Consider the following 22,436-nt stretch of genomic DNA (forward strand, 5'->3'; position numbering starts at 1 on the left):
GGACTTGACTCGTGGGGGGGGGGGGGAGGGAAGCTGGGGACGCCTGCGGGTGAGGGCCTCATGCCCTGCCTGGATCCCTTTGGAGTCCTGTGGTCAGTTCTGGGCACCACATTGGAAGAGGCATGTGGACAAGCTGGAGCGTGTCCAGAGGAGGGCAACGTAGAGGGTGGGGGGGTTGGGGACCATAAGACATATGAAGAAAGGCTGAGGGAGCTTGGTCTGTTTAGCCTGGAGAGGAGACAAAGAAGAAGAAGAAGAGTTGGTTCTTATATACCGCTTTTCCCTACCCGAAGGAGGCTCAAAGCAGCTTACAGTCGCCTTCCCATTCCTCTCCCCACAACAGACACCCTGTGGGGTGGGTGAGGCTGAGAGAGCCCGGTCAGAACAGTTTTATCAGTGCCGTGGTGAGCCCAAGGTCACCCAGCTGGCTGCATGTGGGGGAGCGCAGAATCGAACCTGGCATGCCAGATTAGAAGTACACACTCCTAACCACTACACCAAACTGGCTCAGAAGTTCCTGACAGTGAGAGCGGTTTCTCAGTGGAACAGGCTTCCTCGGGAGGTGGTGGGTTCTCCATCTTTGGAGATTTTTAAGCAGAGGCTGGAGAGCCATCTGATGGAGAGGCTGATTCCGTGAAGGTTCAAGGGGGTGGCAGGTGACAGTGGAGGAGCGAGAGGGTTGGGAGTGTCCTGTATGGTGCAGGGGGTTGGACTAGATGACCCCGTAGGCCCCTTCCAACTCCATGATTCTATGATTCTGTGGGAAACCCCAGAAGTGGGGTGATCGTCAGAATGCAGTTGGGAAGCATCACTGTGGACATGCCCACCCAGGGCCCCACCCCTTCCAGCCCCATCACTGGCCGTTTTGGGAGGGGGAAAAAACAAAAATGGGTCCACATGACCATATATGGTCATATCACCCAATAAATGTTTAACAATTCCAAAAAACTAATTAACTCCCACCCATTCGGGAAACCCTTTCAAGGCCATCAGGAAACCCCAAGGTTTCACGAAACCCTGCCCTATGGGGGAGGTGGGGCTGAGAGAACTCAGAGAGAACAGCCCTAAGAGAACTGGGCACAGCTGGACTCTGTTATAATCCTGCGGGGGGGGGGGAATAGATGACTGGAATTAAATTCTGGCCTTAATTCTGCCTAGCCCAGAAGCCTGGCCTAATGCAGGGGGCTGTGTTGGGTCCCATCATGAGCAGACAGGCCTGCAGGGGAAGAGGAAGGCCAAACCCGACTCTGTACCGGAAGAGGCTGCCACGCTTGGCCAGGCATTGGCCCGGCTGCGAAGGGGAGGACAGTTTGGAGCCCTGGCATTCAGAGGGCTGCCTGAAGAGGAAGTGACCTGCCCCAATTTGTTCACCATCCTGCCCTGTTGCCAGTTCAAAAGAAAAGACCTTGTGTTTTTTGTTTCTTTTGTTTTTTTTGGGGGGGAGGGGTAGACTTTCTTAGCCTCTACTCTCTCCCCCCCCCTCCCCCCCAGATAAGAGAGCCCTCTTCATCATCTGCACCTCTGAGTTAGGACCCCAGATCTACGAGCTGGTAGCTTTGACCTCGTCCGAGAAGAACACGTAAGTTGCTTGCCCCCCTTGGGCAGGGGGGGCAGCGGGGAACGAGGTCAGGCCTGCAGGGCCGCCCTGGCCACGAGGAAGGCGGGGGGCAGGGGCAGACAGTGGAGGAGGGGGCCGGTGCCCAAGGCAGAGGGCAACTCGAGATAGCTGGCATGATCTCCCCCTGGGCGGGCGGTTGGCTCTCTGGGTGTGCAGGGGCCGTGGCGTGTCCTGGCTTGGAGGCAGCCGACAGAGAATAAGCCGAGTCCAGGCTCTGGGCTTTTATAGTCTGTTCCCCCTTCCTGTGTCTGGCAGGTGGATGGAGCTGTTGGACGAGGCGGTGAAAGGCACCATGCGCAATGCCACGTTCCCCCCCAAGCACCGGCCCCAGCAGCTGCCTCTGCCCCGCCCAGCGCCAGCCAGGTGAGGAAGGACGTGGCCTGTCCCGCCAAGGGGAAGGAGGGGAGAGGGAGGAGCGCGTGAGCTGCAGGGCTGGTGGAAGAAGAATGAACTGGGGGGACGGGACGGGACCCCTCCACTTCTTCATTGCAGCCCCCTCCCCCTGTGGGCAGCCCCCATCCCTTTGTGGAGAGGACCCCCCCCTTAGTGTTCTTGACAGGAGTGGGGCCGTGGCTAAGTGTGGTAGACTGTCATCTGGGGAGCTGGGTTCGAGTCCCCACTCCTCGCCTCCGTGAAGCCTGCAGTGGGTAACGCCGGGCCCATCCCAGGTTCACTCTCGGGAATCTCAGACCTGCCAGCTTCTCCCTGTTGTGGGGAGAGGGAGGGAAGGAGAGTCCTCTGCCGCTTTCAGACCCCTTGAGGTCAAGGAAAGTGGGGCACACAAGCCTCCTCGGCCTCTTCTTGGAGCCTGGATTGGGGCTCTCCTTGTCACACCTGCAAACGCTCCTTTCAAAAGGGCAGAATTTCAGGACCTGCCCAGAGTCGCTGGTGAGACGTTGCACATCTGGGCCCAGCCTGGGGCAGAGCGGCCCTGGTCCCTTCTTTGCTTGGGTGCCTCCTCCACCATGGCTCTCGGGGACCCAGCTTCCTCCCCCCAGCCGTTTTTGGGCATCTTTCCCCTTCGTTTGCAGTCTGGTGCTCCAGGAGGCAGACATCCCCCCCAGCCTGACCCGTGGAGAAGGGGCTTCCAGCCAGGGAGCTGAAGAAGAGGCTTCTTTGGGTGAGCGGCCGGCCTTCGAAGGGCTGAGGGCTTGGGGCAGTGGCCGAAGAGTGTGGCAGCGATGGGCACAGCCTGGTGGCCTGCCTCCTCTGCTGGCGGCAGCCGCTCTCTGGGCCTCTCCCCAGCCAGGGAGGCCCGGTGGGGGTGTGGGGGGGGTGGGACCGCAACTGAGACCCTCTCTCGCCCCCTCCGTGTCCCGCAGAGGAGACCCCCACGGAGGCTGTGGATGCAGAGAACCGTCTGGGGCTGCCAGGAGAGCCTGAGGCAGACGTCAGCCTGGAGGACGAAGAAGAGGAAGAGATGCAGCCGGGGGCCTTGGGGGCCGAGAGCGTTCCTCCCCAGGAGGAAGAGTCAAGGGTGGGCAGGCCTCCAGGGCCCCTTGCAGCCTCCTCCTCGGTGGCGAGTCTAGCCGAGTCGGCCCTGGAGGATGGTGAGCGTCCCAGCCCCCCCCCCCCCACTCTCTGGCCTTCCAGCTATGGACTGGCTGCTGGAGGCTTTTTGGAGGAGGGGGAGGGGGGTTCAGAACACGCCCTGGAGGGCGGGCTGGCGGGCAGGGTGGGGAGGAGCCTGTGGGGCAGCCACTGGAACTCCCCAAATCCCTCCCACCCATTGGTGGATCTCCCTGGCCTTCCAGAGGGCTTCTGGAGTCCTGGTCCTGCCAGTGGAACTCCTGATGGCCCTTAGTGACACTCTCCTGACGCCACCGGGTGACACACTGGAGGGGACACACTGGCTTTGAGGAGTGTGGTGCTCTGTCTGGTTGGTGCTTGGGGAGGGGGGGGGAGTGGCAGGGCTTCTGCACTTCTGGCCCCACTGGGGAACCTCCTGAGTGGCCCCACTGGGGAACCTCCCGGGTCTGGCCACACAGTGTGGGTCTGAGTGGGCCCCTGGCCTGCCGCGTTGTGCTCAGAACACGGCAGCCCTGTGAGGGATGGCGCCCCCAGGAGCCGACCAGGGCCTCAGAGCCCCCCCCCCCCCCCCGGTGACTTTCCGCCTGTGTTTTCTGGCCTGCAGTGGAGACGCTGCGCCTCCTCCTCCTGCAGAAGCTCCTGCCCAGCCGAGACCCCGACCCCGACGAGGACTTGACCCCGACCCCATCCGTTGTTGGCTCCACGGGGCTGGCCCCGCAGGACTCAGGGGGAAGCTGGGGGCAGGCCGTGGGCAGCGGCGAGCCCTCCCTGCTGCGTGGCCACTCGGCGGAGCACTCCGGACTGGGCCACGCCGGTCCTGAAGCGCCAGGGGAGCAGAGCCCGGGGCCCGCGGAGGAGGCAGGGGCCGGCACGGGGGGCCACCCGATGGATCGCCCCGGAGAGGCAGAGGGGCCCGTGGCCACCGAAGTGCAGGGCCCCCTCCGAGTAGTGCGGAAAGGTAGGGAGCGAGGCCCTCCTGCCTCCGGCCCTCCCGCCTCTGCCCTGTGTCCCCGGGTGTGTGTGTGTGTGTGTGTGTGTGTGGGGGGGGGGGTTCTTGGCCAGGAGCCGCATCCGGCCTGCCTCTGCCTCCGAGTGCAAGCAAAGGAGTGGGTAGCCTTGGGCCCTGCCCCCTCCCTCCCTCCCTCCCTCCCTCCCTGCCCTGCCCCCTAAAGACTAACCGTGGCCTTGGGGGCCTCCTGCTGCTGCTGCTGCTGCCACAGACTAACATGGCTCCCCCCTCCCCCCCCCCGGGCTCAGGCTAGGTACGGAGCAGGGGAGGCTGAATCAGGATTTGAACCCACCTCCTGCAGGCTGACCCCCACCCCCACCCCCACCCCCCCGCTGCTTCTGCTCCACTTCTGCTCGGCACGTCGACCTCTCCTCTCTCTCGGTCCGGGTTCTGTCTCGCTCTGCTGCCTGCTCTCTCTGGGTGCCGGGCCCTTCGGGGGCCAGTCGTGATTTCCTAATCTCTGCCTCTCTGTCCCCCTCCCGTCACTCTCCCTCCCCCCCTCCTCCCCCCCTCCCTCCCCCCCTCCCTCTCTCTCCTGGTGTTTCCTGCACAGCCCCGGTGGTGGAGGGAGCTTGCGATGCCCGCCCCTGGCCAGCTGGCAGCCAGGCAGACAGAGATGCAGGAGGGGGCTCTCACGCGGATGGTAAACCCCCCTACTCCCCCCCAAGAGCTCTTGCTCCCCCCCAGGCACTGCCCTCCACTGCAGAAAACATGAGAATTGGAGGGGGGGGGGGGCATCTTCTCTGCTAAAGATTCCTTGAGGCCCTGAGCCCATGCGGGGGGCGGGGGGGGGGCTGTCCCAAGTCACAGAGGCCCTTTTCCCTCAACCCCCCCCCTTCTTCTAGGGGCTGCAGAGCTTCCTCTCCGGGGACTCCCCGCCCCAGCCTCTCCTGCCTGATGGCACAGCTGCTGGCAAAGCAGAGATCCGGGGAGGGGGTGCCCGTGTGGTTCCAGCTGCCCTCACCAAGAACTGTTGCTGTGCCTCCATGTCTTTCCTTCCCTTGGTTGTGGATTCATGGGTGCCAGGAAGGCAGCTGAGCCAGGGCTTCTGGGAGCTAGGCAGAGAAACCTACAGCCCAGATGGGGGGGGGGCTCTTCAGGAAGTATTCTCCCCCCACCCACCCCTTGCCCCAATGCGGACAAACAGTCCTGGTTTTCTTCCGCAGGGAACTATTTCTACGTTAGCTTCCCGGGCGGTGCAGAGTCCCACACGGATGCTGGCCGTCTGTGCCCTCCGGAGCCCCCCCACCCTCTAGCCCAGCCGAGCAATGCATCTCCAGCCGCCCCCCACGTCTCCCGGCAACACCCTGAGGACGGCCCACAGCGGCCGAGTGCCCTGGATGGCTTTGGACCCCTGGAGCAGTCACCCCCCTCTGGCCAAGTGACTCAGGACCTGGCTGTGATCTTCCGGACGATCCAGCAGCTGACGCTGAAGCTGACCAAGCTAAAGGTGTGAGTGTGAGTGTGTGTGTGTGTGCATGTGCGGCGGGGGGGGGGGGGGGGCTGATGGCTGCCGGTTGGGAAGAGGGGCTGTTGCTCTGTTCACAGGCTCCATGGAATGGGAGAATACAGGAGTCCTGCATAGTGCAGGGGGTTGGACTAGATGACCCATGAGGTCCCTTCCAACTCTAGGATTCTAGGATTCCAGGAGCACATTCACACTCCAAGGCCAGAGCTCCTGGTCCCAAGGTAGGAAAGTTCCCAGCAAAGCGAAAGAGTTGGGGGGGCACAAGGAGGCATTGCACTCAGAGCCACTACGAGACTCTTGGACTGGACCATCCCTCTTCTTTTGCACAGTGAACAACCACACTTGCCAAAGCTGGGATGCTGAAAAATGTTAAAAACCCTTGTTTGGAACACATAGAATCATAGACTTGGAACGGGCCTCCAGGGTCATCTAGTCCAGCCTCCTGCACAATGCAGGAACCCATAGTGGCCCCAATATCATGCCCAAATGATCCCCCCATACATCAAAAATCTCCAGAATCCAGCCTGGCCTGGAGGAATTTCACCTGCCATCCCACAGTGGCGATCAGCAATTCCCTGGGTCTGCAAGGAAAGGCCACAAGAGACCAACACTGGCACATCCCTTCCTGCCCACCCACTCCCCATCTGTCTGAGTTCATGAAACCAGCATTTCTGTGTGATGACTATCTAACCTTTGCTTTAAAACTTCCAAACAATGAAAACTCAAAACCTCCTGAGGAAGCCTCTTCCACTGAGGAACCACTCTGTCAGGAACTTCTTCCGGATGTTTAGCCAGAAATTCTTTTGAATTAATTTCAACCCACTGGTTCTGATCCAACCCTCTGGGGCAAGAGGAAACAACTCTGCTCTATCTTCTATATCAGTGGTCCCCAACCTGCGGTCTGCGGCCCGGTACCGGGCCGTGAAGGCCAGGGCGCCGGGCCGCGGTTCCCACCCCCTGCAGTAAAAAACTTCCCAGGCCGCGAGCTTGCGGCCCGGGAAGCTTCTTACTGCGGGAGGGGGGGGAGAGGGAATCAGGGCGCCGCATGCGCGCTGCGCGGCCGAAATCGTGCACATGCGGCACTTGCGCGCATGCGCGAAAGTGCCACACATGCACGATTTCGAGCGCGCAGCACGCATGTGCGCATGCGCAGCCCGGCCACGCATGCACGCTGCGCGGGCGTGGCCATCGCCCTGCTGGTCCCCAGCCTATAAAAGGTTGGGGACCACTGTTCTATATGACAGCCCCTCAAGTATTTGAAGATGGTTATCATATGTTGTCTTCTCTCCAGACTAAAGTTGTCTTCTCTCCAGACTAAACAGACCAGGCTCCCCCAACCTTTCCTCCTACATCTTGATCTTGATCTCCAAACCCCTCACCATCTTTGTTCCCCTCCTCTAGACATGCTCCAGTTTGTCAACATCCCTCTTCAGCTGGGGTGCCCAAAACTGAACACAGGACTCCAAGTGAGGCCGAACCAGAGCAAAGCGGTGATCTGGACATGATACTCTGTTTGATACAGCCCAAAATCCCATTTGCCTTTTTAGCACTGAGTCACACTGCTGACTCATGTTCAATGTATGGTCTACTAAGACTCCGAGATCCTTTTCGCACATGCTACTGCCAAGACAAGTCTCCCCCATCCTATATTGGTGTATTTGGTTTTTCCTCCCTAAATGCAGAACTTTACGTTTGTCCCTATTGAACTTTATTTTATTCAGTTTAGCCCACTTCTCGAGCCTATCAAGATCATCCTGTATTATGTTGCTGTCTTCAGTTGTGTTTGCTCCCCTCCCAGTTTAGTATCATCTGCAAATTTAATAAGTATCCCTCTAATCCCTCATCCAAATCATTTATAAATATGTTGAACAACAGAGGCCCCAGGACAGATCCTTGGGGACTCCATTTGTCACTCTTCTCCAAGAAGATGCTGAACCATTAACAAGTACCCTCTGGGGACGATTTGTCAACCGCTTATTGATCCACCTGACAGAATTAGGATCCATACCACATTCTACCAACTTGTCAACAAGAATATCATGTGGAATCTTATCAAAAGCTTTACTGAATCCAGATAAACTATGTCCACGGTATTCCCCTGATCCAGCCAGGTAGTCACTTTCTTAAAAAAAGAGATAATTTGGTCTGACATGACTTGTTCTTGTGAAACCCATGTTGATTCTTAGAAATCACAGCTCTCAGTTCCAGCTGCTCAAGGACCGAGTGCTTGATTATTTGTTCCAAAATTCTTCCACCTACAGATGTCAAGCTGACAGGTCGATAATTATCTGGATTTTCTTTTTTCCCTTTCTTGAAGATGGGGACAATATTTGCCTGCCTCCAATCATCTGGCATCTCACCTGTTATCCAAGAAGTGTCAAAAATAATGGACAGAGATGACATCTGGAAGTTCTTTTAGTACCCTTGGGATGCAGTTCATCTGGCCCAGAAGACCTGGTTTCATTTAAAGAAACTAGGTGTTTGTGGACTGCTCCTACAGTGATCCTAGGCCTCCATTCCAGTTTCCCATTTTCTATTACGTTTTTGCCACATCCATCACTATTTCCCTCACAAGAGAAGACTGAGGAGAAATAGGAGTTAGGCAGTTCAGCCCTCTCTTCATCATCATCCATTGTTGTTCCTCTATATATTTATGAAACAGCCTAGGGGGTGGGATGTGTCCGGCTTTCCAAATGAGAATAGGGCCAATCAGGGTGCAGCTAGCTTTGCCCTGATTGGTCCTGCCCCTGCAGCTCCCGCCCTCCGTCCCTGGACTCTAGCCTCTTTGCTCTCAGATGCCTCAGTGCCTGGAGCCAGCAGCAGGTAAGGGGAGTGGCCCTGGGCAAAGGATCCTGGTGGAGGGCTTGCTAACAAGGGCCTCCCGGCCTGCTGACTGCCTGCTAGGAAGCTTTGTTCCAGCCCTGCTAATGAACTGCCCTGCCCACCCCACTTGATCCAGCTGTGAGCTGCAGCCTGAAGCCACCTTAAGCTGCCTGGCCAGGAGCCACGGGAGGGGCTCTTTCAAGGCCCGTTCTTAGGAACGGCCTTTGAAGCTAGTCTATTATAATTTCACTTTCTTGTCCTCGCAGTGATCCTACGGTGTCCCTGTTCTTTTTCTTGCTTGAAACATAACTAAAGAAGCCTTTTTTGTTATGTTTAGCATTTCTTGCTAGCCGAAGCTCATATTGAGCTTTAGCTTTTCTAACACTCCCCTACACTTATTGGTTATTTGTTTATACTCGTCCTTGGTAATAAGGCCTCCCTTCCATTTCCTAACTGACTCTTTTTTTAATTCCTCAACCTTGGCTTCCTTAGGCTCCTTCCATCTTTTCTTCTCAAGGGAATTGTTTGTGATTGAGCCTTCAGTATTTCACTTTTAAGAAACTCCAAGCCCTCTTGGACTCCCATCTCTTTAAGTCTTTCTGACCACGGGACTCTACGCAACATACCTTTAAGTCTGTGAAAAGCAGCTTTCCTGAAGTCCAGTCTATACGTACGACTACGTAAAGGTTTTCTCTTTCCCACAATTGAAAATTCCAAAAGCACATGGTCACTGCTACCAAGTGTGCCCACTACTTCCACCTCATCTACCAGCTCTTCCCTATTGATGAGAGTCAAGTCTAAAATAGCACAACCAAAAGGTTTGGAGACCAATACATATGAAGAAAGGTTGGGGGAGCTTGGTCTGTTTAGGGGTGGCAGGTGACAGTAGATGAGCGATTGGGATGTGTCCTGCCTAGTGCAAGGGGTTGGACTAGATGACCCAGGAGGACCCTTCCAACTCTATTACTCTATGATTCTATGAATCATTTACAAGCACCTTTTGGGTGCCATCTGTCAACCAGTTCTTGACCCACCTAACAGTAATAGGTTCCACACCGCATTTCACCAACTTCAAATTAGGAATACCGTGGGGAACCTGATCAAAAGCCTTACTGAAATCAAGGCAAACTATGTCCACAGCACCCCCCTGATCTAGAAAGGTAGTTACTTTCTCAAAAAGTTGAACCACACGGGGAATAACACAGATGTTAGGCCATCTGCAAACTTTCATGAATTTTAAAATAAATCCAGTCTGTGTGTGGATGTGAGGAGCTGTCAAGTCTCTGCCCACCCAGGGCGACCCACAGCATGAGTGACCCCTCCCCCCTCCCCCTCCTTAAGAGCGTGGCCCCGGTCTTGCCAACGGAGGGTCCTTGTGGCCCCCTCTCTGGCCGGGTCTTCCTCTGCTCCTGCTGCCTCCCACCCATCTCTGGCAGGCCTGCCTTCTCCAGGGATGCCTCCCCTACTCGTGAGGTGACCCAGGGATGGATGAGTTTTTCTATTGCAGGGGCCCTTCCTTCCCAGAAAGCAAACCGGTGTCCTCCTTGAGAGGTGCTGTTATCCTGAGAAAACAGCAGCACCTTCAGGATGAGCCAAGGTTCATTCAAGGTGCACACCTGGGTGCATCTGAAGATGTGGACACACATGTGAAAGCTCACACCTTGAATGAAACTCAGTGGCTGGCCCTCAAGGGGCCGCTGGACTCAGACTCCATCCTGCTGCTTCAGACCTACACGGAGATCTACTGTCTGGAGAGGACCGTCCACCTGCCAGTCCCTGCTGTGTTCTCCCGCCCCGAGTGTCACCTGGACCCCCAGCCCCCTTCAAAGGCCCTAGGGCCTCCCTCATTGTGCCCACTTGGCTGGCTTCTTCTGCAGGATGTCGAAATGGCCCACCAAGAGCTGCAACAGTCGCTGAGCAGAGAGGCCTCTCTGGATGCCCCCCGGGAACCCCGTGGCACCTCACCAGGCGGCGAGGACCACCCCGGCAGCCCCTGTGAACCGTGGCCCATCCTGCAGACCCTGGCAGCAGCTGAGCCTGGTACGGAGCTCCCCTCCCCATCCGCCGGCAGAGTGTTTGACCCCCAACCAACCCCCCCAGCCCCAACCCAGATGGGCGATTTGCTGGTGACCTTTCCTGCTGCTTCTCCCCTCTTCCAGGTCCGACCCCTTCCTCTGCAGACAGCCAAGAAGTGACCCTTTAGGGGGGTGGCTGTTTCTCGAAGGAGGACGCATGAACCAGGCCGGGCCGTCTCTGCCTCCCCGCCTCTCCCCAATGCGCCCTGCGGGGGGAGGGTCTCCAGCCGCCTGCTGGGACGGACTGCCTGGACCCACACAGAGAAACTGGAATCCTCACTGCCGCCTGAAACTTAAGGGTGACCAGGACTTCTGCCCCTTTTGTGATGGACAGGGGGCCATGTTCGGGGCAGGGACGCCTGCTCCGGGTCTTCAGCACGGCTCCCCAGCCGGCTCTCCCTCAGGGGCCGAAACCTCTCCCTATCCTGCGGACTTGCTTCCCCCCGTACATGAAAGCTGGAATATATATATTCTGTATAATTGCACTTTTGGGGGGTGTTTTTCGTTCCTTCTCCCCACGCTCCTTGGAGAGCCACCGGCTGCTCCCAGACCTTCCATCTGGTATAAATATGTATGTATGTGTATTGAGTCACTGTAAATAGAAGAATAGACGGTTGTGCTTTTTGATCGTGTTTAAAAACTGCCCTCGTGCCCTGCCTGGAAACTGGAAGAGCAGAACAGCTTTGCCCCTGCCCCGCGGCTCAGTTGGGGTGCCCCGCCCGGGCTCTGGGCAGCCACTCCCGGGTGAGAAAGTGGCCTGGGCCCCGCCAGCCCGAGAAGGGGTGCTGGGTGGGCCACGCTGGGAAGGAAGCTGGGCTCTGGCCTTGTGCCCAGAGAATCACCGTAAACGAGTCTCCCCTCCCAAGCTGAGCCTTGAACCGCCCATGGGCAGGCCAGGGCCTGGGCAAGGCCTGGCTCTCCAGAGAGAAGAGCTGCTCTCTTTTGCTACCGGAAGGAGTCTCCAAGAGGCTTCCAACCGCCTCCCCTTCCTCTCCCGACAGCAGACACCCTGTGAGGTGGGTGAGGCTGAGAGAGCCCCGAGATTACTGAAGAAGAAGAAGAGTTGGTTCTTAGATGCCGCTTTTCTCTACCCGAAGGAGTCTCAAAGTGGCTTATAGTCATCTTCTCTTTCCTCTCTCCGCAACAGGCACCCTGTGAGGGAGGTGGGGCTGAGAGAGCCCTGAGATTACTGAAGAAGAAGAAGAGTTGGTTCTTATATGCCGCTTTTCTCTACCCGAAGGAGTCTCAAAGTGGCTTCCAATCGCCTTCCCTTTCCTCTCCCCACAACAGAGACCCTGTGAAGGAGGGGAGGCTGAGAGAGCCCTGAGATTACTGAAGAAGAAGAAGAAGAGTTGGTTCTTATATGCCACTTTTCTCTTCCTGAAGGAGTCTCAAAGTGGCTTCCAATCGCCTTCCCTTTCCTCTCCCCACAACAGAGACCCTGTGAGGGAGGGGAGGCTGAGAGAGCCCTGATATTACTGAAGAAGAAGAAGAAGAGTTGGTTCTTATATGCCACTTTTCTCTTCCTGAAGGAGTCTCAGTGGCTTATAGTCATCTTCTCTTTCCTCTCTCCGCAACAGGCACCCTGTGAGGGAGGTGGGGCTGAGAGAGCCCTGAGATTACTGAAGAAGAAGAGTTGGTTCTTATATGCCGCTTTTCTCTACCCGAAGGAGTCTCAAAGCGGCTTACAGTCGCCTTCCCTTTCCTCTCCCCACAACAGACACCCTGTGAGGTGGGTGAGGCTGAGAGAGCCCTGAGATTTCTGAAGAAGAAGAAGAGTTGGGCCTTAGATGCCGCTTTTCTCTACCCGAAGGAGTCTCAAAGTGGCTTCCGTTCGCCTTCCCTTTCCTCTCCCCACAACAGACACCCTGTGAGGGAGGGGGCCCCAGAGAGTGTGGAGAGGACTGGGAGTGGCCCAAGGTCACCCAGCTGGCTTCCTGGGAAGGAGGAGCCATGGGGAATCACACAGGCTCTCCAGATGGGAGTCTGCTGCTCTTTGCCAGGACACCACGCTGGTTCTGGGCCAGAATCATAGAAAAGTTGGGAGGGACCTCCAGGGTCATCTAGTCCAACCCCCTGCACTAGGCGGGAACTCACAGCTGCCTGCCCACCTCCACTGACCCCAGTATCGTTGCTTGGTGCCTTCAGTCGCACGTGGGCCCCCCAGCCCCAGCCCACGGCCACGTGCTCCCCCTCTGCGCAGGACCACATCCTGGACCCAGGAAGGAGGAGCCCACCCAGTGTAGCTTCTCATTTATTTCCACTTTCCGGGGTGGCTGAAAGGGACTCCGAGGGCACAGCGGGGGAGGGGGGAGGGGGGAGGTCTGGGCACTACGCAGTGGAAACCGGATCCTCTTCCGTGGGCTTGGCAGTCCTTGGCAGCGGATCCCGAGGCACCATGAGCTCCTGGATCCGGGCAAAGGTCTTGCTCTCCGGGGGAAATTGGTTTTTCTGAAATGGTCAGGATCGGGGAGAGAAGAGCTGAGAGCTGGACGTGGCGGCTGCACCGCTTCCTGCATACGGCCTGTCTGGGATCTACACTTCAGATGTTTCTGTGCTGGGTCAAATTGCCCCCCCCCGTTTCCCCCCCCCCCCCCCGCAACCATCGACTAGACTGTTTGGGGGCTGCGTTAATTCCGTGGCACCTCCCTGCCCTAAGCCTCGACCAAGGAGTGTGTTGCAGGCATCAGGTGGATTGGGGCCTGCAAGAAAGGCGGGGGGGGGGACTGGGACTCACCCCCAAGGAGAGCCGGAGGAGCCCCGCTGGCCCCTTCCCCGCCCCGGGCCCCTTCGACGCCTGCTGCTCCACAGCCGTCAGGAAAGCCTTCAAGCCCCGCTCTGTGATTTGGTTACCTGGGCAGGGGGGTGGAGAGTGACGGAGAGGAGAGCGTTAAGTCCCCAAGCCCCCCTGCACCCGAGGGTGCCGCCCCCTCCAGCCGAACGAACATACGGATGAGGTTCAGGTAGATCAGGACGCGGTTTCCGGGCAGGAACACTTTTCCGTCCCGGTGCTCGGCTTGCTCCAGGAGTGGATTCACCATCTCCGTGGCCTCGGTCACCTGCAACCAAGAATGGGGATGGCCTGGTGGCCGGAGGGGGCCTCTCTCGCAAAGCGGCCTGGGGCCAGGGCAGGGCAGGCCAGGGCGGACGGGGCCGGCCGAGAGGAAGGCGAGGGGCCGGGGAATGTGGGCCCTTGCAGTGAGCTGGCTCTTTAATGTTCTGTGGCTCCTGACCCTTGACCTGAGCCAGCACACGCTTGACCAGCAAGTCAGTCATCCCGCTGGAGAGCCCCAAGGAGGCAGCAGATTCCCGGAAGGGGTGCCTGGAGGAAGTGGAGCTGGAGCCCAGCAAGGGGACAGGGTCGTGGGTGGGTGGGTGGGCGGAAGATCTTAAGCGACACCCATCTGGATGGGATTTCCCACCCTTGAAGGACAAGGCTCTAGTGTGGGGGTGGGGGCGGCTCCAGGGTGCAGGTCAAGCAGGAAGCACCTGTGGCCAAGAGTGCCTCCGACCAGTTCAGACTGGTGCTGCCCACCCTGGGCAGAAAAGATCTGGCTCCGAGTACAGCTAGGTTAGGAAACGGTAAAGGTCTCCCCTGTGCAAGCACTGGGTCATGTCTGGCCCTTGGGGTGACGCCCTCCAGCGTTTTGATGGCAGATTCAATACGGGGTGCTTCGCCAGTGCCTTCCCCAGTCATTACCGTTTTACCCCCCAGCAGCAAGCTGGGTACTCATTTTAATGACCTCAGAAGGATGGAAGGCTGAGTCAACCTTGAGCCGGCTGCTGGGATCGAACTCCCAGCCTCATGGGCAGAGCTTCAGACTGCATGTCTGCTGCCTTACCACTCTGCGCCACAAGAGGCTCTTACAGCTAGGTTAAACTACTGCAATTTGCTCTCTGCGGGGCAGCCTTTGAACAGTATTTGGAAACTCCAGATGGTTCAGAAGCACGCAGAGTCCTGCAGGCATGAAGTTGCCTCGGGTGCGTCGTGGGGCTGCCCCACTCCAGCCTTCGCCTTCCTGCCTACGCGCATCTTGAGTGTGAAAGTCTCCAACCTAAAGGGCTGTACAACCCTGAAGGGCCTACGGGCAGCCCAGGAGACACCCTTCAGCTCCCCCTCCAGGCAGACTCACTTGTCCCCTCCCAGCAGGTGAAGACTTTGGCCGTCCCTCCATCCTGCCCCGTTTTCATTGGTTTCATTGATTTCAAGGGGCACTTTGTGGGCGGTGTTTTGTCGGGTCTAAAGACCTGGCTTTCCTGTGAACTGGCTTGGGGGGGGGTGCTGGGAGGGGTGGGCAGGGGGGGAGTTTTGCAAGGCAGAGGTGGTGGGAGGCAGCAGTGCTTAGTGTGGGTCTGGCAGGAGAAGGGAAGGGACCTGCCAGGCCTGCTGAGGAGGAAGCCGTGGGGCAGGCCTCCTGGAGGACTCAAAGCACGAGAGGGTGGGGGCCTCCGCTGCCAGGGAAGCAGCCCGGCCTTACCTCCACTTCCAGGAGCTGGGATCGCTTGTCCTTGTTGCCCGATTTTGTTCCTTTGCCGCGAGTGGCCTTCTGCTCCGGGGCCGGAATGGCTGAGGAAGGGAGCCGGTCAGGTGGGGGAGGGGAGGCCCCCTGAGCAAGGCCCACCCCTCCCCCCAGGTGCTGCTTTCGGACAGACCTTTCTTGGCTTGCTTGACCTCATCCTTCTTGGCCTGAGCGCCTCCTCCGGCCTGTGCGGCTGCCCCACCACTGCCCTTGTCCTTGTCCTTGTCCTTGTCCTCCTTCTTGGCAGGCTCCTGCCAGGATCAGAACATGCCACCCGGTACTCATCCTCAGCCCTGCCCCCCCCCGGTCTTCGAAATAGGCCCTGCCGGCAGAGAGGTGTGTGGAGGCCCAGACAGACCCGTCCCGTCCAGGAACTGCGAAAGACCCCCCACCCCATCCCCTCCCCTCCAGCATCCTTTGTTTGGTGATAGCGCTGGCTAGGGATCAGGGGGGAAAATTCATAGAATAGTTCAGACGTGGAATGGGCTGCCTAAGGGGGTGGGGAGCTCCCCCTCACTGGCCGTCTTCAAGCAGCGGCTGGACAGATCCTTCTCCTGGATGCTGGAGGCTGATCCTGCCCTGAGCAGGGGGTGGGCTAGATGGCCGGCATGACCCCTTCCCACTCTAGGATTCTAGGAGTCTAGTTCAGCAGTGGAAGGGGCTGCCTAAGGAGGTGGGAAGCTCCCCCTCACTGGCCGTCTTCTAGCAGCGGCTGGACAGACCCTGCTCCTGGATGCTGGAGGCTGATCCTGCACTGAGCAGGGGGTGGGACTAGATGGCCTGCATGGCCCCTTCCCACTCTAGGATTCTAGGAGTCTAGTTCAGCCATGGAAGGGGCTGCCTCAGGAGGTGGGGAGCTCCCCCTCACTGGCCGTCTTCAAGCAGCGGCTGAACAGATCCTTCTCCTGGATGCTGGAGGCTGATCCAGCCCTGAGCAGGGGGTGGGACTAGATGGCCTGCATGGCCCCTTCCCACTCTAGGTTTCTAGGAGTCTAGTTCAGCAGTGGAAGGGGCTGCCTCTGGAGGTGGGAAGCTCCCCCTCACTGGCCGTCTTCTAGCAGCGGCTGGACAGACCCTTCTCCTGGATGCTGGAGGCTGATCCTGCACTGAGCAGGGGGTGGGACTAGATGGCCTGCATGGCCCCTTCCCACTCTAGGATTCTAGGAGTCTAGTTCAGCCATGGAAGGGGCTGCCTCAGGAGGTGGGGAGCTCCCCCTCACTGGCCGTCTTCAAGCAGCGGCTGGACAGATCCTTCTCCTGGATGCTTGAGGCTGATCCTGCACTGAGCAGGGGGTGGGACTAGATGGCCTGCATGGCCCCTTCCCACTCTAGGATTCTAGGAGTCTAGTTCAGCCGTGGAAGGGGCTGCCTAAGGAGGTGGGGAGCTCCCCCTCACTGGCCGTCTTCTAGCAGCGGCTGGACAGACCCTTCTCCTGGATGCTGGAGGCTGATCCTGCACTGAGCAGGGGGTGGGACTAGATGGCCGGCATGACCCCTTCCCACTCTAGGATTCTAGGAGTCTAGTTCAGCAGTGGAAGGGGCTGCCTAAGGGGGTGGGGAGCTCCCCCTCACTGGCCGTCTTCAAGCAGCGACTGGACAGGTCCTTCTCCTGGATGCTGGAGGCTGATCCTGCACTGAGCAGGGGGTGGGACTAGATGGCCTCTATGGACCCTTCCCACTCTAGGATTCTAGGAGTCTAGTTCAGCAGTGGAAGGGGCTGCCTAAGGGGGTGGGGAGCTCCCCCTCACTGGCCGTCTTCAAGAAGAAGAAGAAGAAGAAGAAGAGTTGGTTCTTATATGCCGCTTTTCCCTACCCGAAGGAGGCTCAAAGCGGCTTACAGTCGCCTTCCCATTCCTCTCCCCACAACAGACACCCTTGTAGGGTGGGTGAGGCTGAGAGAGCCCTGATATCACTGCCCGGTCAGAACAGTTTTATCAGTGCTGTGGCGAGCCCAGGGTCACCCAGCCGGATGCATGTGGGGGAGCTCAGAATCGAACCTGGCATGCCAGATTAGAAGTCCGCACTCCTAACCACTACACCAAACTGGCTCTAGGATTCTAGGAGTCCAGTTCAGCAGTGGAAGGGGCTGCCTAAGGAGGTGGGGAGCTCCCCCTCACTGGCCGTCTTCAAGCAGCGGCTGGACAGGTCCTTCTCCTGGATGCTTGAGGCTGATCCTGCCCTGAGCAGTGGGTGGACTAGATGGCCTGCATGGCCCCTTCCCACTCTGGGATTCTAGGAGTCTAGTTCAGCCGTGGAAGGGGCTGCCTAAGGGGGTGGGGAGCTCCCCCTCACTGGCCGTCTTCAAGCAGCGGCTGGACAGGTCCTTCTCCTGGATGCTTGAGGCTGATCCTGCCCTGAGCAGGGGGTGGACTAGATGGCCTGCATGGCCCCTTCCCACTCTGGGATTCTAGGAGTCTAGTTCAGCAGTGGAAGGGGCTGCCCAAGGAGGTGGGGAGCTCCCCCTCACTGGCCGTCTCCAAGCAGCGGCTGGACAGATCCTTCTCCTGGATGCTGATCCTGCACTGAGCAGGGGGTGGACTAGATGGCCTGTATGGCCCCTTCCCCCTCTAGGATTCTAGGAGTCCAGTTCAGCAGTAGAAGAGGCTGCCTAAGGAGGTGGGGAGCTCCCCCTCACTGGCCATCTTCAAGCAGCGGCTGGACAGATCCTTCTCCTGGATGCCTGATGCCTGGATGCCTGAGGCTGATCCTGCTCTGAGCAGGAGGTGGGGCTAGATGACCTTTACTGGTTACTTCCAGTGCTAGGATTCTAGTTTAGGGAGGGCCCAAAGGAGGACAGTGGTTGTGGCTCAGCCACATGCACAAGATGGTGTTTGGCCACTCAGATGTCCTCCACTCGGGTAGAAGGCTAGGGGGGGGGCACCCTCCTGTTTACCTTGCCCCCCGTCACCCCAGACTTTGTGTTGCAGGGTGACCCTCCTGAGATGCAAGCAGGGAGCCTCTGGCTGGGACATCCTTGGGTGGGTGGGTGGGTGGGGGATTTCTCCCCATTGTTTATCCTCCAAGTGGTTCCTTGGCAAAAGGTACAAAGAGACCCCACCCCCATCATCACCTGGGAGGGGATGGGGACAGAGGGACAGATAGAGAACCAGAGAGCATGTGGTGGTGGTGGGGTGGGGTGGGGGGAGAGAAGCTTGTGCAGTAAAAGAGAAGGATGAGGAGAGGGAGAAGGACTCCCAGAGGCCCAGATGGGGACCCCCACTCCCCCATTCCCCCACTTACTTTCTTCCTGGCGGTGACTTTGCCGGCCTTGGCAGGCTGCAGCTTATCCAGCATGGTGCTGCTCAGGTGGCTGGACGGACGGTCGGGCTTAACGTCGGAGTGCCGGGGGGGCTAGGAGAGAGCCAAGAGAGGGCGGCAGGAGGACCACGCCCCCCCCCGCTCAAGCAATCTGCTGAAGGGCTTGGCTGGCCCTTCTCCTTGCCCAGCCCCATAGAGAGTGTGCGGGGGTGGAATGGGGGGGGTGTAGATGCCCAGGAGCCAGGCCCTGTAGGACCTCCGCAGTCAGTGGCTATAGATGTGTGTGTGTGTGGGGGGGGGGGTGTCCTGAGGGCAGGAGGTGGTCAGGCCAGCTTGATACAAATAACGGCTGCCCCCCCCCCACCCTGGAGCTCTTTTTTAATCTTAAGAAGGGCAACGTAAACATGGTCAGGCAGTGGCATGCTCATCTGTCCCCTCCTTCCTTTGCGGGATCCCTTTCTTGACATGCACACCCCTCCCCAGGAGCCCCCTGCCCTCCCCCTTCCTGGGGACCTGGTTCCTGCCGTGGGAAAGGTGTTCCTGCCCCACAGGGAGCGAGGGCTCTGGGGCAGGCGGCAGGAGGGGCAGGGGAGTCGGGGCCAGGCTCTCCTCACCATCCGGCACCGTTCCTGGCCCTCCTTCTCCAACAGCAGCCGTCTCCTCTCCACGACCTCGGTGTGGGTGAGGGGGAAAGGAGCCAGAATCTACAAGGCAAGGAGGGAGCCCCTGCAGCTGAGGCCCAAGGCCAGCCCCCCTTGCCTCCCGGGGCCATCCTTCCTGGCCTCATCCCGGCCGGCCGCGGGCTCAGCAGGCCCCTTGGCCGCCCCCGGAAGAGGAGCCCTGGCACGACTCTCAGGCCCTGGCAGGAAGGGCATACGTAGCCCCCTCCCCCAGGAAGGAGAGGTCAAGGCCAGAAGAGGTCGGCCAGCCCACTGACTCCTCTCCTTTTCCCATCTGCCCACCGGGAGGGACCATGGAGCCCCATCCATCCAGCTGCAGCTTTCCCCATCCTCCCCAGACCTGGGGTGCCACGGCCAACTGACCTCCGCCAGCTTCACGGCTCCTTCGTCACCAATGCGGTTGTGCGACAGCGACAGGGAAAGCAGCGAGCGGTTGAGACGCAGGCCCTGGCCAAAGGCAACCGAGGACACACCCACATCAGGCCTCTGCTCCACCCAGAATGGCTGACTCAGGCGGCCAGGGCTCCCCGGGGCTCAGGCACAGAGAGGTCTTCCCCATCCCCTCCGGCCTGGTCCTTTTTAAGCGGAGATGCTGCCTGGGATTGAACCGGGGACCTCCTGCCTGCCCAGCAGAGGCTCTGCCCCTGAGCTCTGGCCCCTCCCAGGGCTCTCCGGGGTCTCAGGAAGAGAAAGGTCTTCCCCATCCCCTCCTGCCTGGCCCTTTCAGCTGGAGATGCTGCCTGGGATTGAACCGGGAACCTCCTGCCTGCCAAGCAGAGGCTCTGCCCCTGAGCTCTGGCCCCTCCCCAGGGCTCTCCGGGGTCTCAGGCAGAGAAAGGTCTTCCACATCCCCTCCTGCCTGTCAGGTGGAGATGCTGCCTGGAATTAAACCGGGGACCTCCTGCCTGCCCAGCAGAGGCTCTGCCCCTGAGCTTGGGCCCCTCCCCAGGGCTCTCCAGGGTCTCGGGCAGAGAAAGGACCCTCCTGCCGGGTCCTTTTAAAGTGGAGATGCCGCTGGGGATTGAACCGGAGACCTCCTGCCTGCCACGCAGAGGGTCTGTTTCTGAACAATGAAGGTCAAAAGCAACTGCAGACGGCTGAAAATAAGAACATTCCTTATTGCCTCTGCGAGATCAGAAAATAATTATATGCCCAACAATAAAACTGGTGAAAAGGAAATGAGATAGCCAGCAGCAACAGGGGGGGGGGCTGAGAGGTGCTTTCTCTCCCCCCCCCCATGAGGCTGGTAAGTGGGCTTCCTCCGAAAAGAGACGCAGGCGTCATCTCCCATAAGCCATGCCGAAAGGAAAACCAGGATGCTCCTCCATGTGGAAAGGAAAAGGACACTAAGAGCATTGTAAAGCCATCAGCCCACCAGGAAAATCCCCAAGTCAGCCAGAAAGGCATCTGGTATATTGGAAATCTTCATCCGAAGACCCGCAGGTGAATTTTCAAGTGGCAAATCTGCACTCACAGACAGTGAGCGAAATGCCCTTCAGGCCAGTTCTGCTCCTGCCCTGTGTCGCCCACACCCAAGCAAACTCTCCTCTTGCTGACTGGAGCCCCGGAGCAGCCGAGAGAGCAACACGACCTCCCAGAGCTGAGCTACTGAGGCTAAACCCCCTTTGGGGGACATGAGTTGGGCTGCTCACCTCAGAGCCTTTCTGCCCCAGCGTTGCAAAGAGGGATAAAGAGACTCAGGCTGCTGCAATCAGAGCCGAGGGGAAATGCTTTGGGGTAGAAGAGGAGCGTTTTTCTCTGCCTGAGTTTCAGAGTAGCTTCCATTCGCCTTCCCTTCCTCTCTCCACAACAGACATCCTGTGTGGGAGGTGGGGCTGAGGGAGCTCTGAGAGAACTGAGACTGGCTCAAGGTCACCCAGCCAGCTGCATGCGGAGGAGGCGCAGTGGGGACTCAAACCCAGCTCTCCGGATTAGAGGCCTCTTAACCACGACACCACACTAGTAAGGAAAGAGTCTTTAAGTCCCTGCTCAGTGTTGGGGGGGGGGGGGAGAGGCTGGGGAATGGACCCAAGTTCGGCACTCTTGCGTGGTCACCTCCCCTTGAAGTTTCTCTATTTGGTGGCCTCCCGTGGCTAGTCTGCGGAGGGCCACGTGAATCATCGGCCACAGGTGCTTCTGGCTGCATTTCCTTCCGGTCCACGTGAGCTTCATCCCCTCCCACCACGCTTTCCTCTGGGTTTGTGATACTCTCTCCGGGGGTTGACGTGACTGGCCCCGCCCTGCCCTGCCCTGCCCTCTTCCCAGCTGCCAAGGAGGGTCCCGCCTCGCAGGGTCTCACGTTGGCCAGGGAGGCGGCTCCTGCGTCCGTGATGCGGTTGTAGCTGAGGTTGATGGAGGCCAGGGTCTTGTTGGAGCTCCGGAGGGACGAGAGCGCTTGGCCCAGCAGAGCGGCGGCCTCGTCATCCATGTCGTTGTTGCGCAGCGAGACGTGGGCCAAGCTGAGGGGAGAGGGGAGGGGGCTCAGCCGGTGCCGGAGGCCGTGGGGGGTCTGCACCCGGTGCCTGGGAAGCCTCTTCCCTCCCCCCCCGAGAAACCTGGGGAGGGATCTGTCCAAGGCCCCTGAGCTCCAGGGACACCTGCCACCCCCCCCCCCCCCGCATGCTTACGTGCTCTCTTCTCCAATCAGCTTGTGGAAAGAGCGCTCTGGCAGCGGGTTCCCTTCCAGGGACAGCACCCTGCAGGAGATGGGAGCAGATGGGGCAACGGGCCAGCCCCCGCCCCCCAGCGTCCTCCCAGCCCCCCCCCCCCCCCGGCATCCTTACTTGAGGTTGGGGCAGGTGGGCAAGATGGAGAGCAAGGAGAGCAGGGAGAGGTCGGTCAGGCCCACCTTCCAGAGGCTGAAAGGGAAGAAGCGGCAGGAGGACGGATGGGCGGCTGGACAGGCAGCTGGACCTCCAGGCCCCAAGTCTGGGCAGTGGGGAGGAAGGAACCAGGGACAGCACCCCCTCCCAACCGGCAGTCCCCGGAATCCCCCCTCCTGCGACTGTGCCAGGGCCCCCCCCCACCCCACCCCACTCACTGGATGGCCTGGAGGTGGGTGAGGGCCGGCAGGCACTTGGCCAGGACGCCCAGCATTTTGTCTTCCAGGCGCCAACCTGTGTTGGGGTAGGAGGGAGGTCAGCAGGCCAGGGGGGGCGGGGGCTCCCCTCCCCCTCCCCCTCCCCCTCCTCCGGGGCACGCACTGCGGAGGAAGATCTCCTTGGCGCTCTTGGGGTCCTCGTGCTCCAGCTCCACCTGGATGGCGGGTCGGAAGTAGGCGTACTTGCCCTGGATCTGCGCCAGCACGCTCGGGCCCTCCTTCTCCGCCAGCGAGTCGCTCTCCTCTGGGGCGCCGGGAGAGGAGAGAGGACAGGACAGGAGAGGAGAGGACGGGCGCCCCCAGCCAGCCAGCCAGCCCCCCCCCGTCGGGCCGGACCCCCCCCTCCCTCCCTCCC

The 22,436-nt window shown here is 59.4% G+C and overlaps 2 protein-coding genes across 9 annotated transcripts in view; one reads left to right on the forward strand and one right to left on the reverse strand.

Moving 5' to 3' along the window:
• The window catches only part of ARHGEF11 (Rho guanine nucleotide exchange factor 11), a 68,621-nt gene extending 57,482 nt beyond the window's left edge, over positions 1-11,139 (forward strand). For 7 of the 8 annotated variants that reach the window (XM_077319015.1, XM_077319030.1, XM_077319017.1 and 4 more), the window contains 9 exons: positions 1,492-1,579; positions 1,874-1,981; positions 2,650-2,738; positions 2,941-3,168; positions 3,753-4,106; positions 4,711-4,800; positions 5,324-5,607; positions 10,326-10,488; positions 10,608-11,139. In XM_077319015.1, coding sequence (XP_077175130.1) covers positions 1,492-1,579; positions 1,874-1,981; positions 2,650-2,738; positions 2,941-3,168; positions 3,753-4,106; positions 4,711-4,800; positions 5,324-5,607; positions 10,326-10,488; positions 10,608-10,651 — 1,448 coding nt within the window. In that variant the 3' untranslated portion in view covers positions 10,652-11,139. The remainder of the gene's footprint in view (positions 1-1,491; positions 1,580-1,873; positions 1,982-2,649; positions 2,739-2,940; positions 3,169-3,752; positions 4,107-4,710; positions 4,801-5,323; positions 5,608-10,325; positions 10,489-10,607) is intronic. The other variant, XM_077319040.1, reaches the window with a different exon arrangement.
• Positions 11,140-12,854: 1,715 nt separating this feature from the next.
• Positions 12,855-22,077, reverse strand: LRRC71 (leucine rich repeat containing 71). The gene is made up of 12 exons (XM_077351559.1): positions 22,022-22,077; positions 21,765-21,839; positions 21,609-21,677; positions 21,281-21,440; positions 19,345-19,428; positions 18,916-19,005; positions 18,284-18,394; positions 15,177-15,294; positions 15,002-15,090; positions 13,474-13,582; positions 13,261-13,376; positions 12,855-12,974 (listed from the first exon to the last, which is right to left on the reverse strand). Exons 1-12 carry the CDS (start codon positions 22,075-22,077, stop codon positions 12,855-12,857), a joined length of 1,197 nt encoding a protein of 398 aa, XP_077207674.1.
• Between the last annotated feature and the right edge of the window lie 359 nt (positions 22,078-22,436).

The sequence above is a fragment of the Paroedura picta genome, chromosome 1 (assembly GCF_049243985.1).
Source record: "Paroedura picta isolate Pp20150507F chromosome 1, Ppicta_v3.0, whole genome shotgun sequence".
Classification (NCBI taxonomy): Eukaryota; Metazoa; Chordata; class Lepidosauria; order Squamata; family Gekkonidae; genus Paroedura; species Paroedura picta.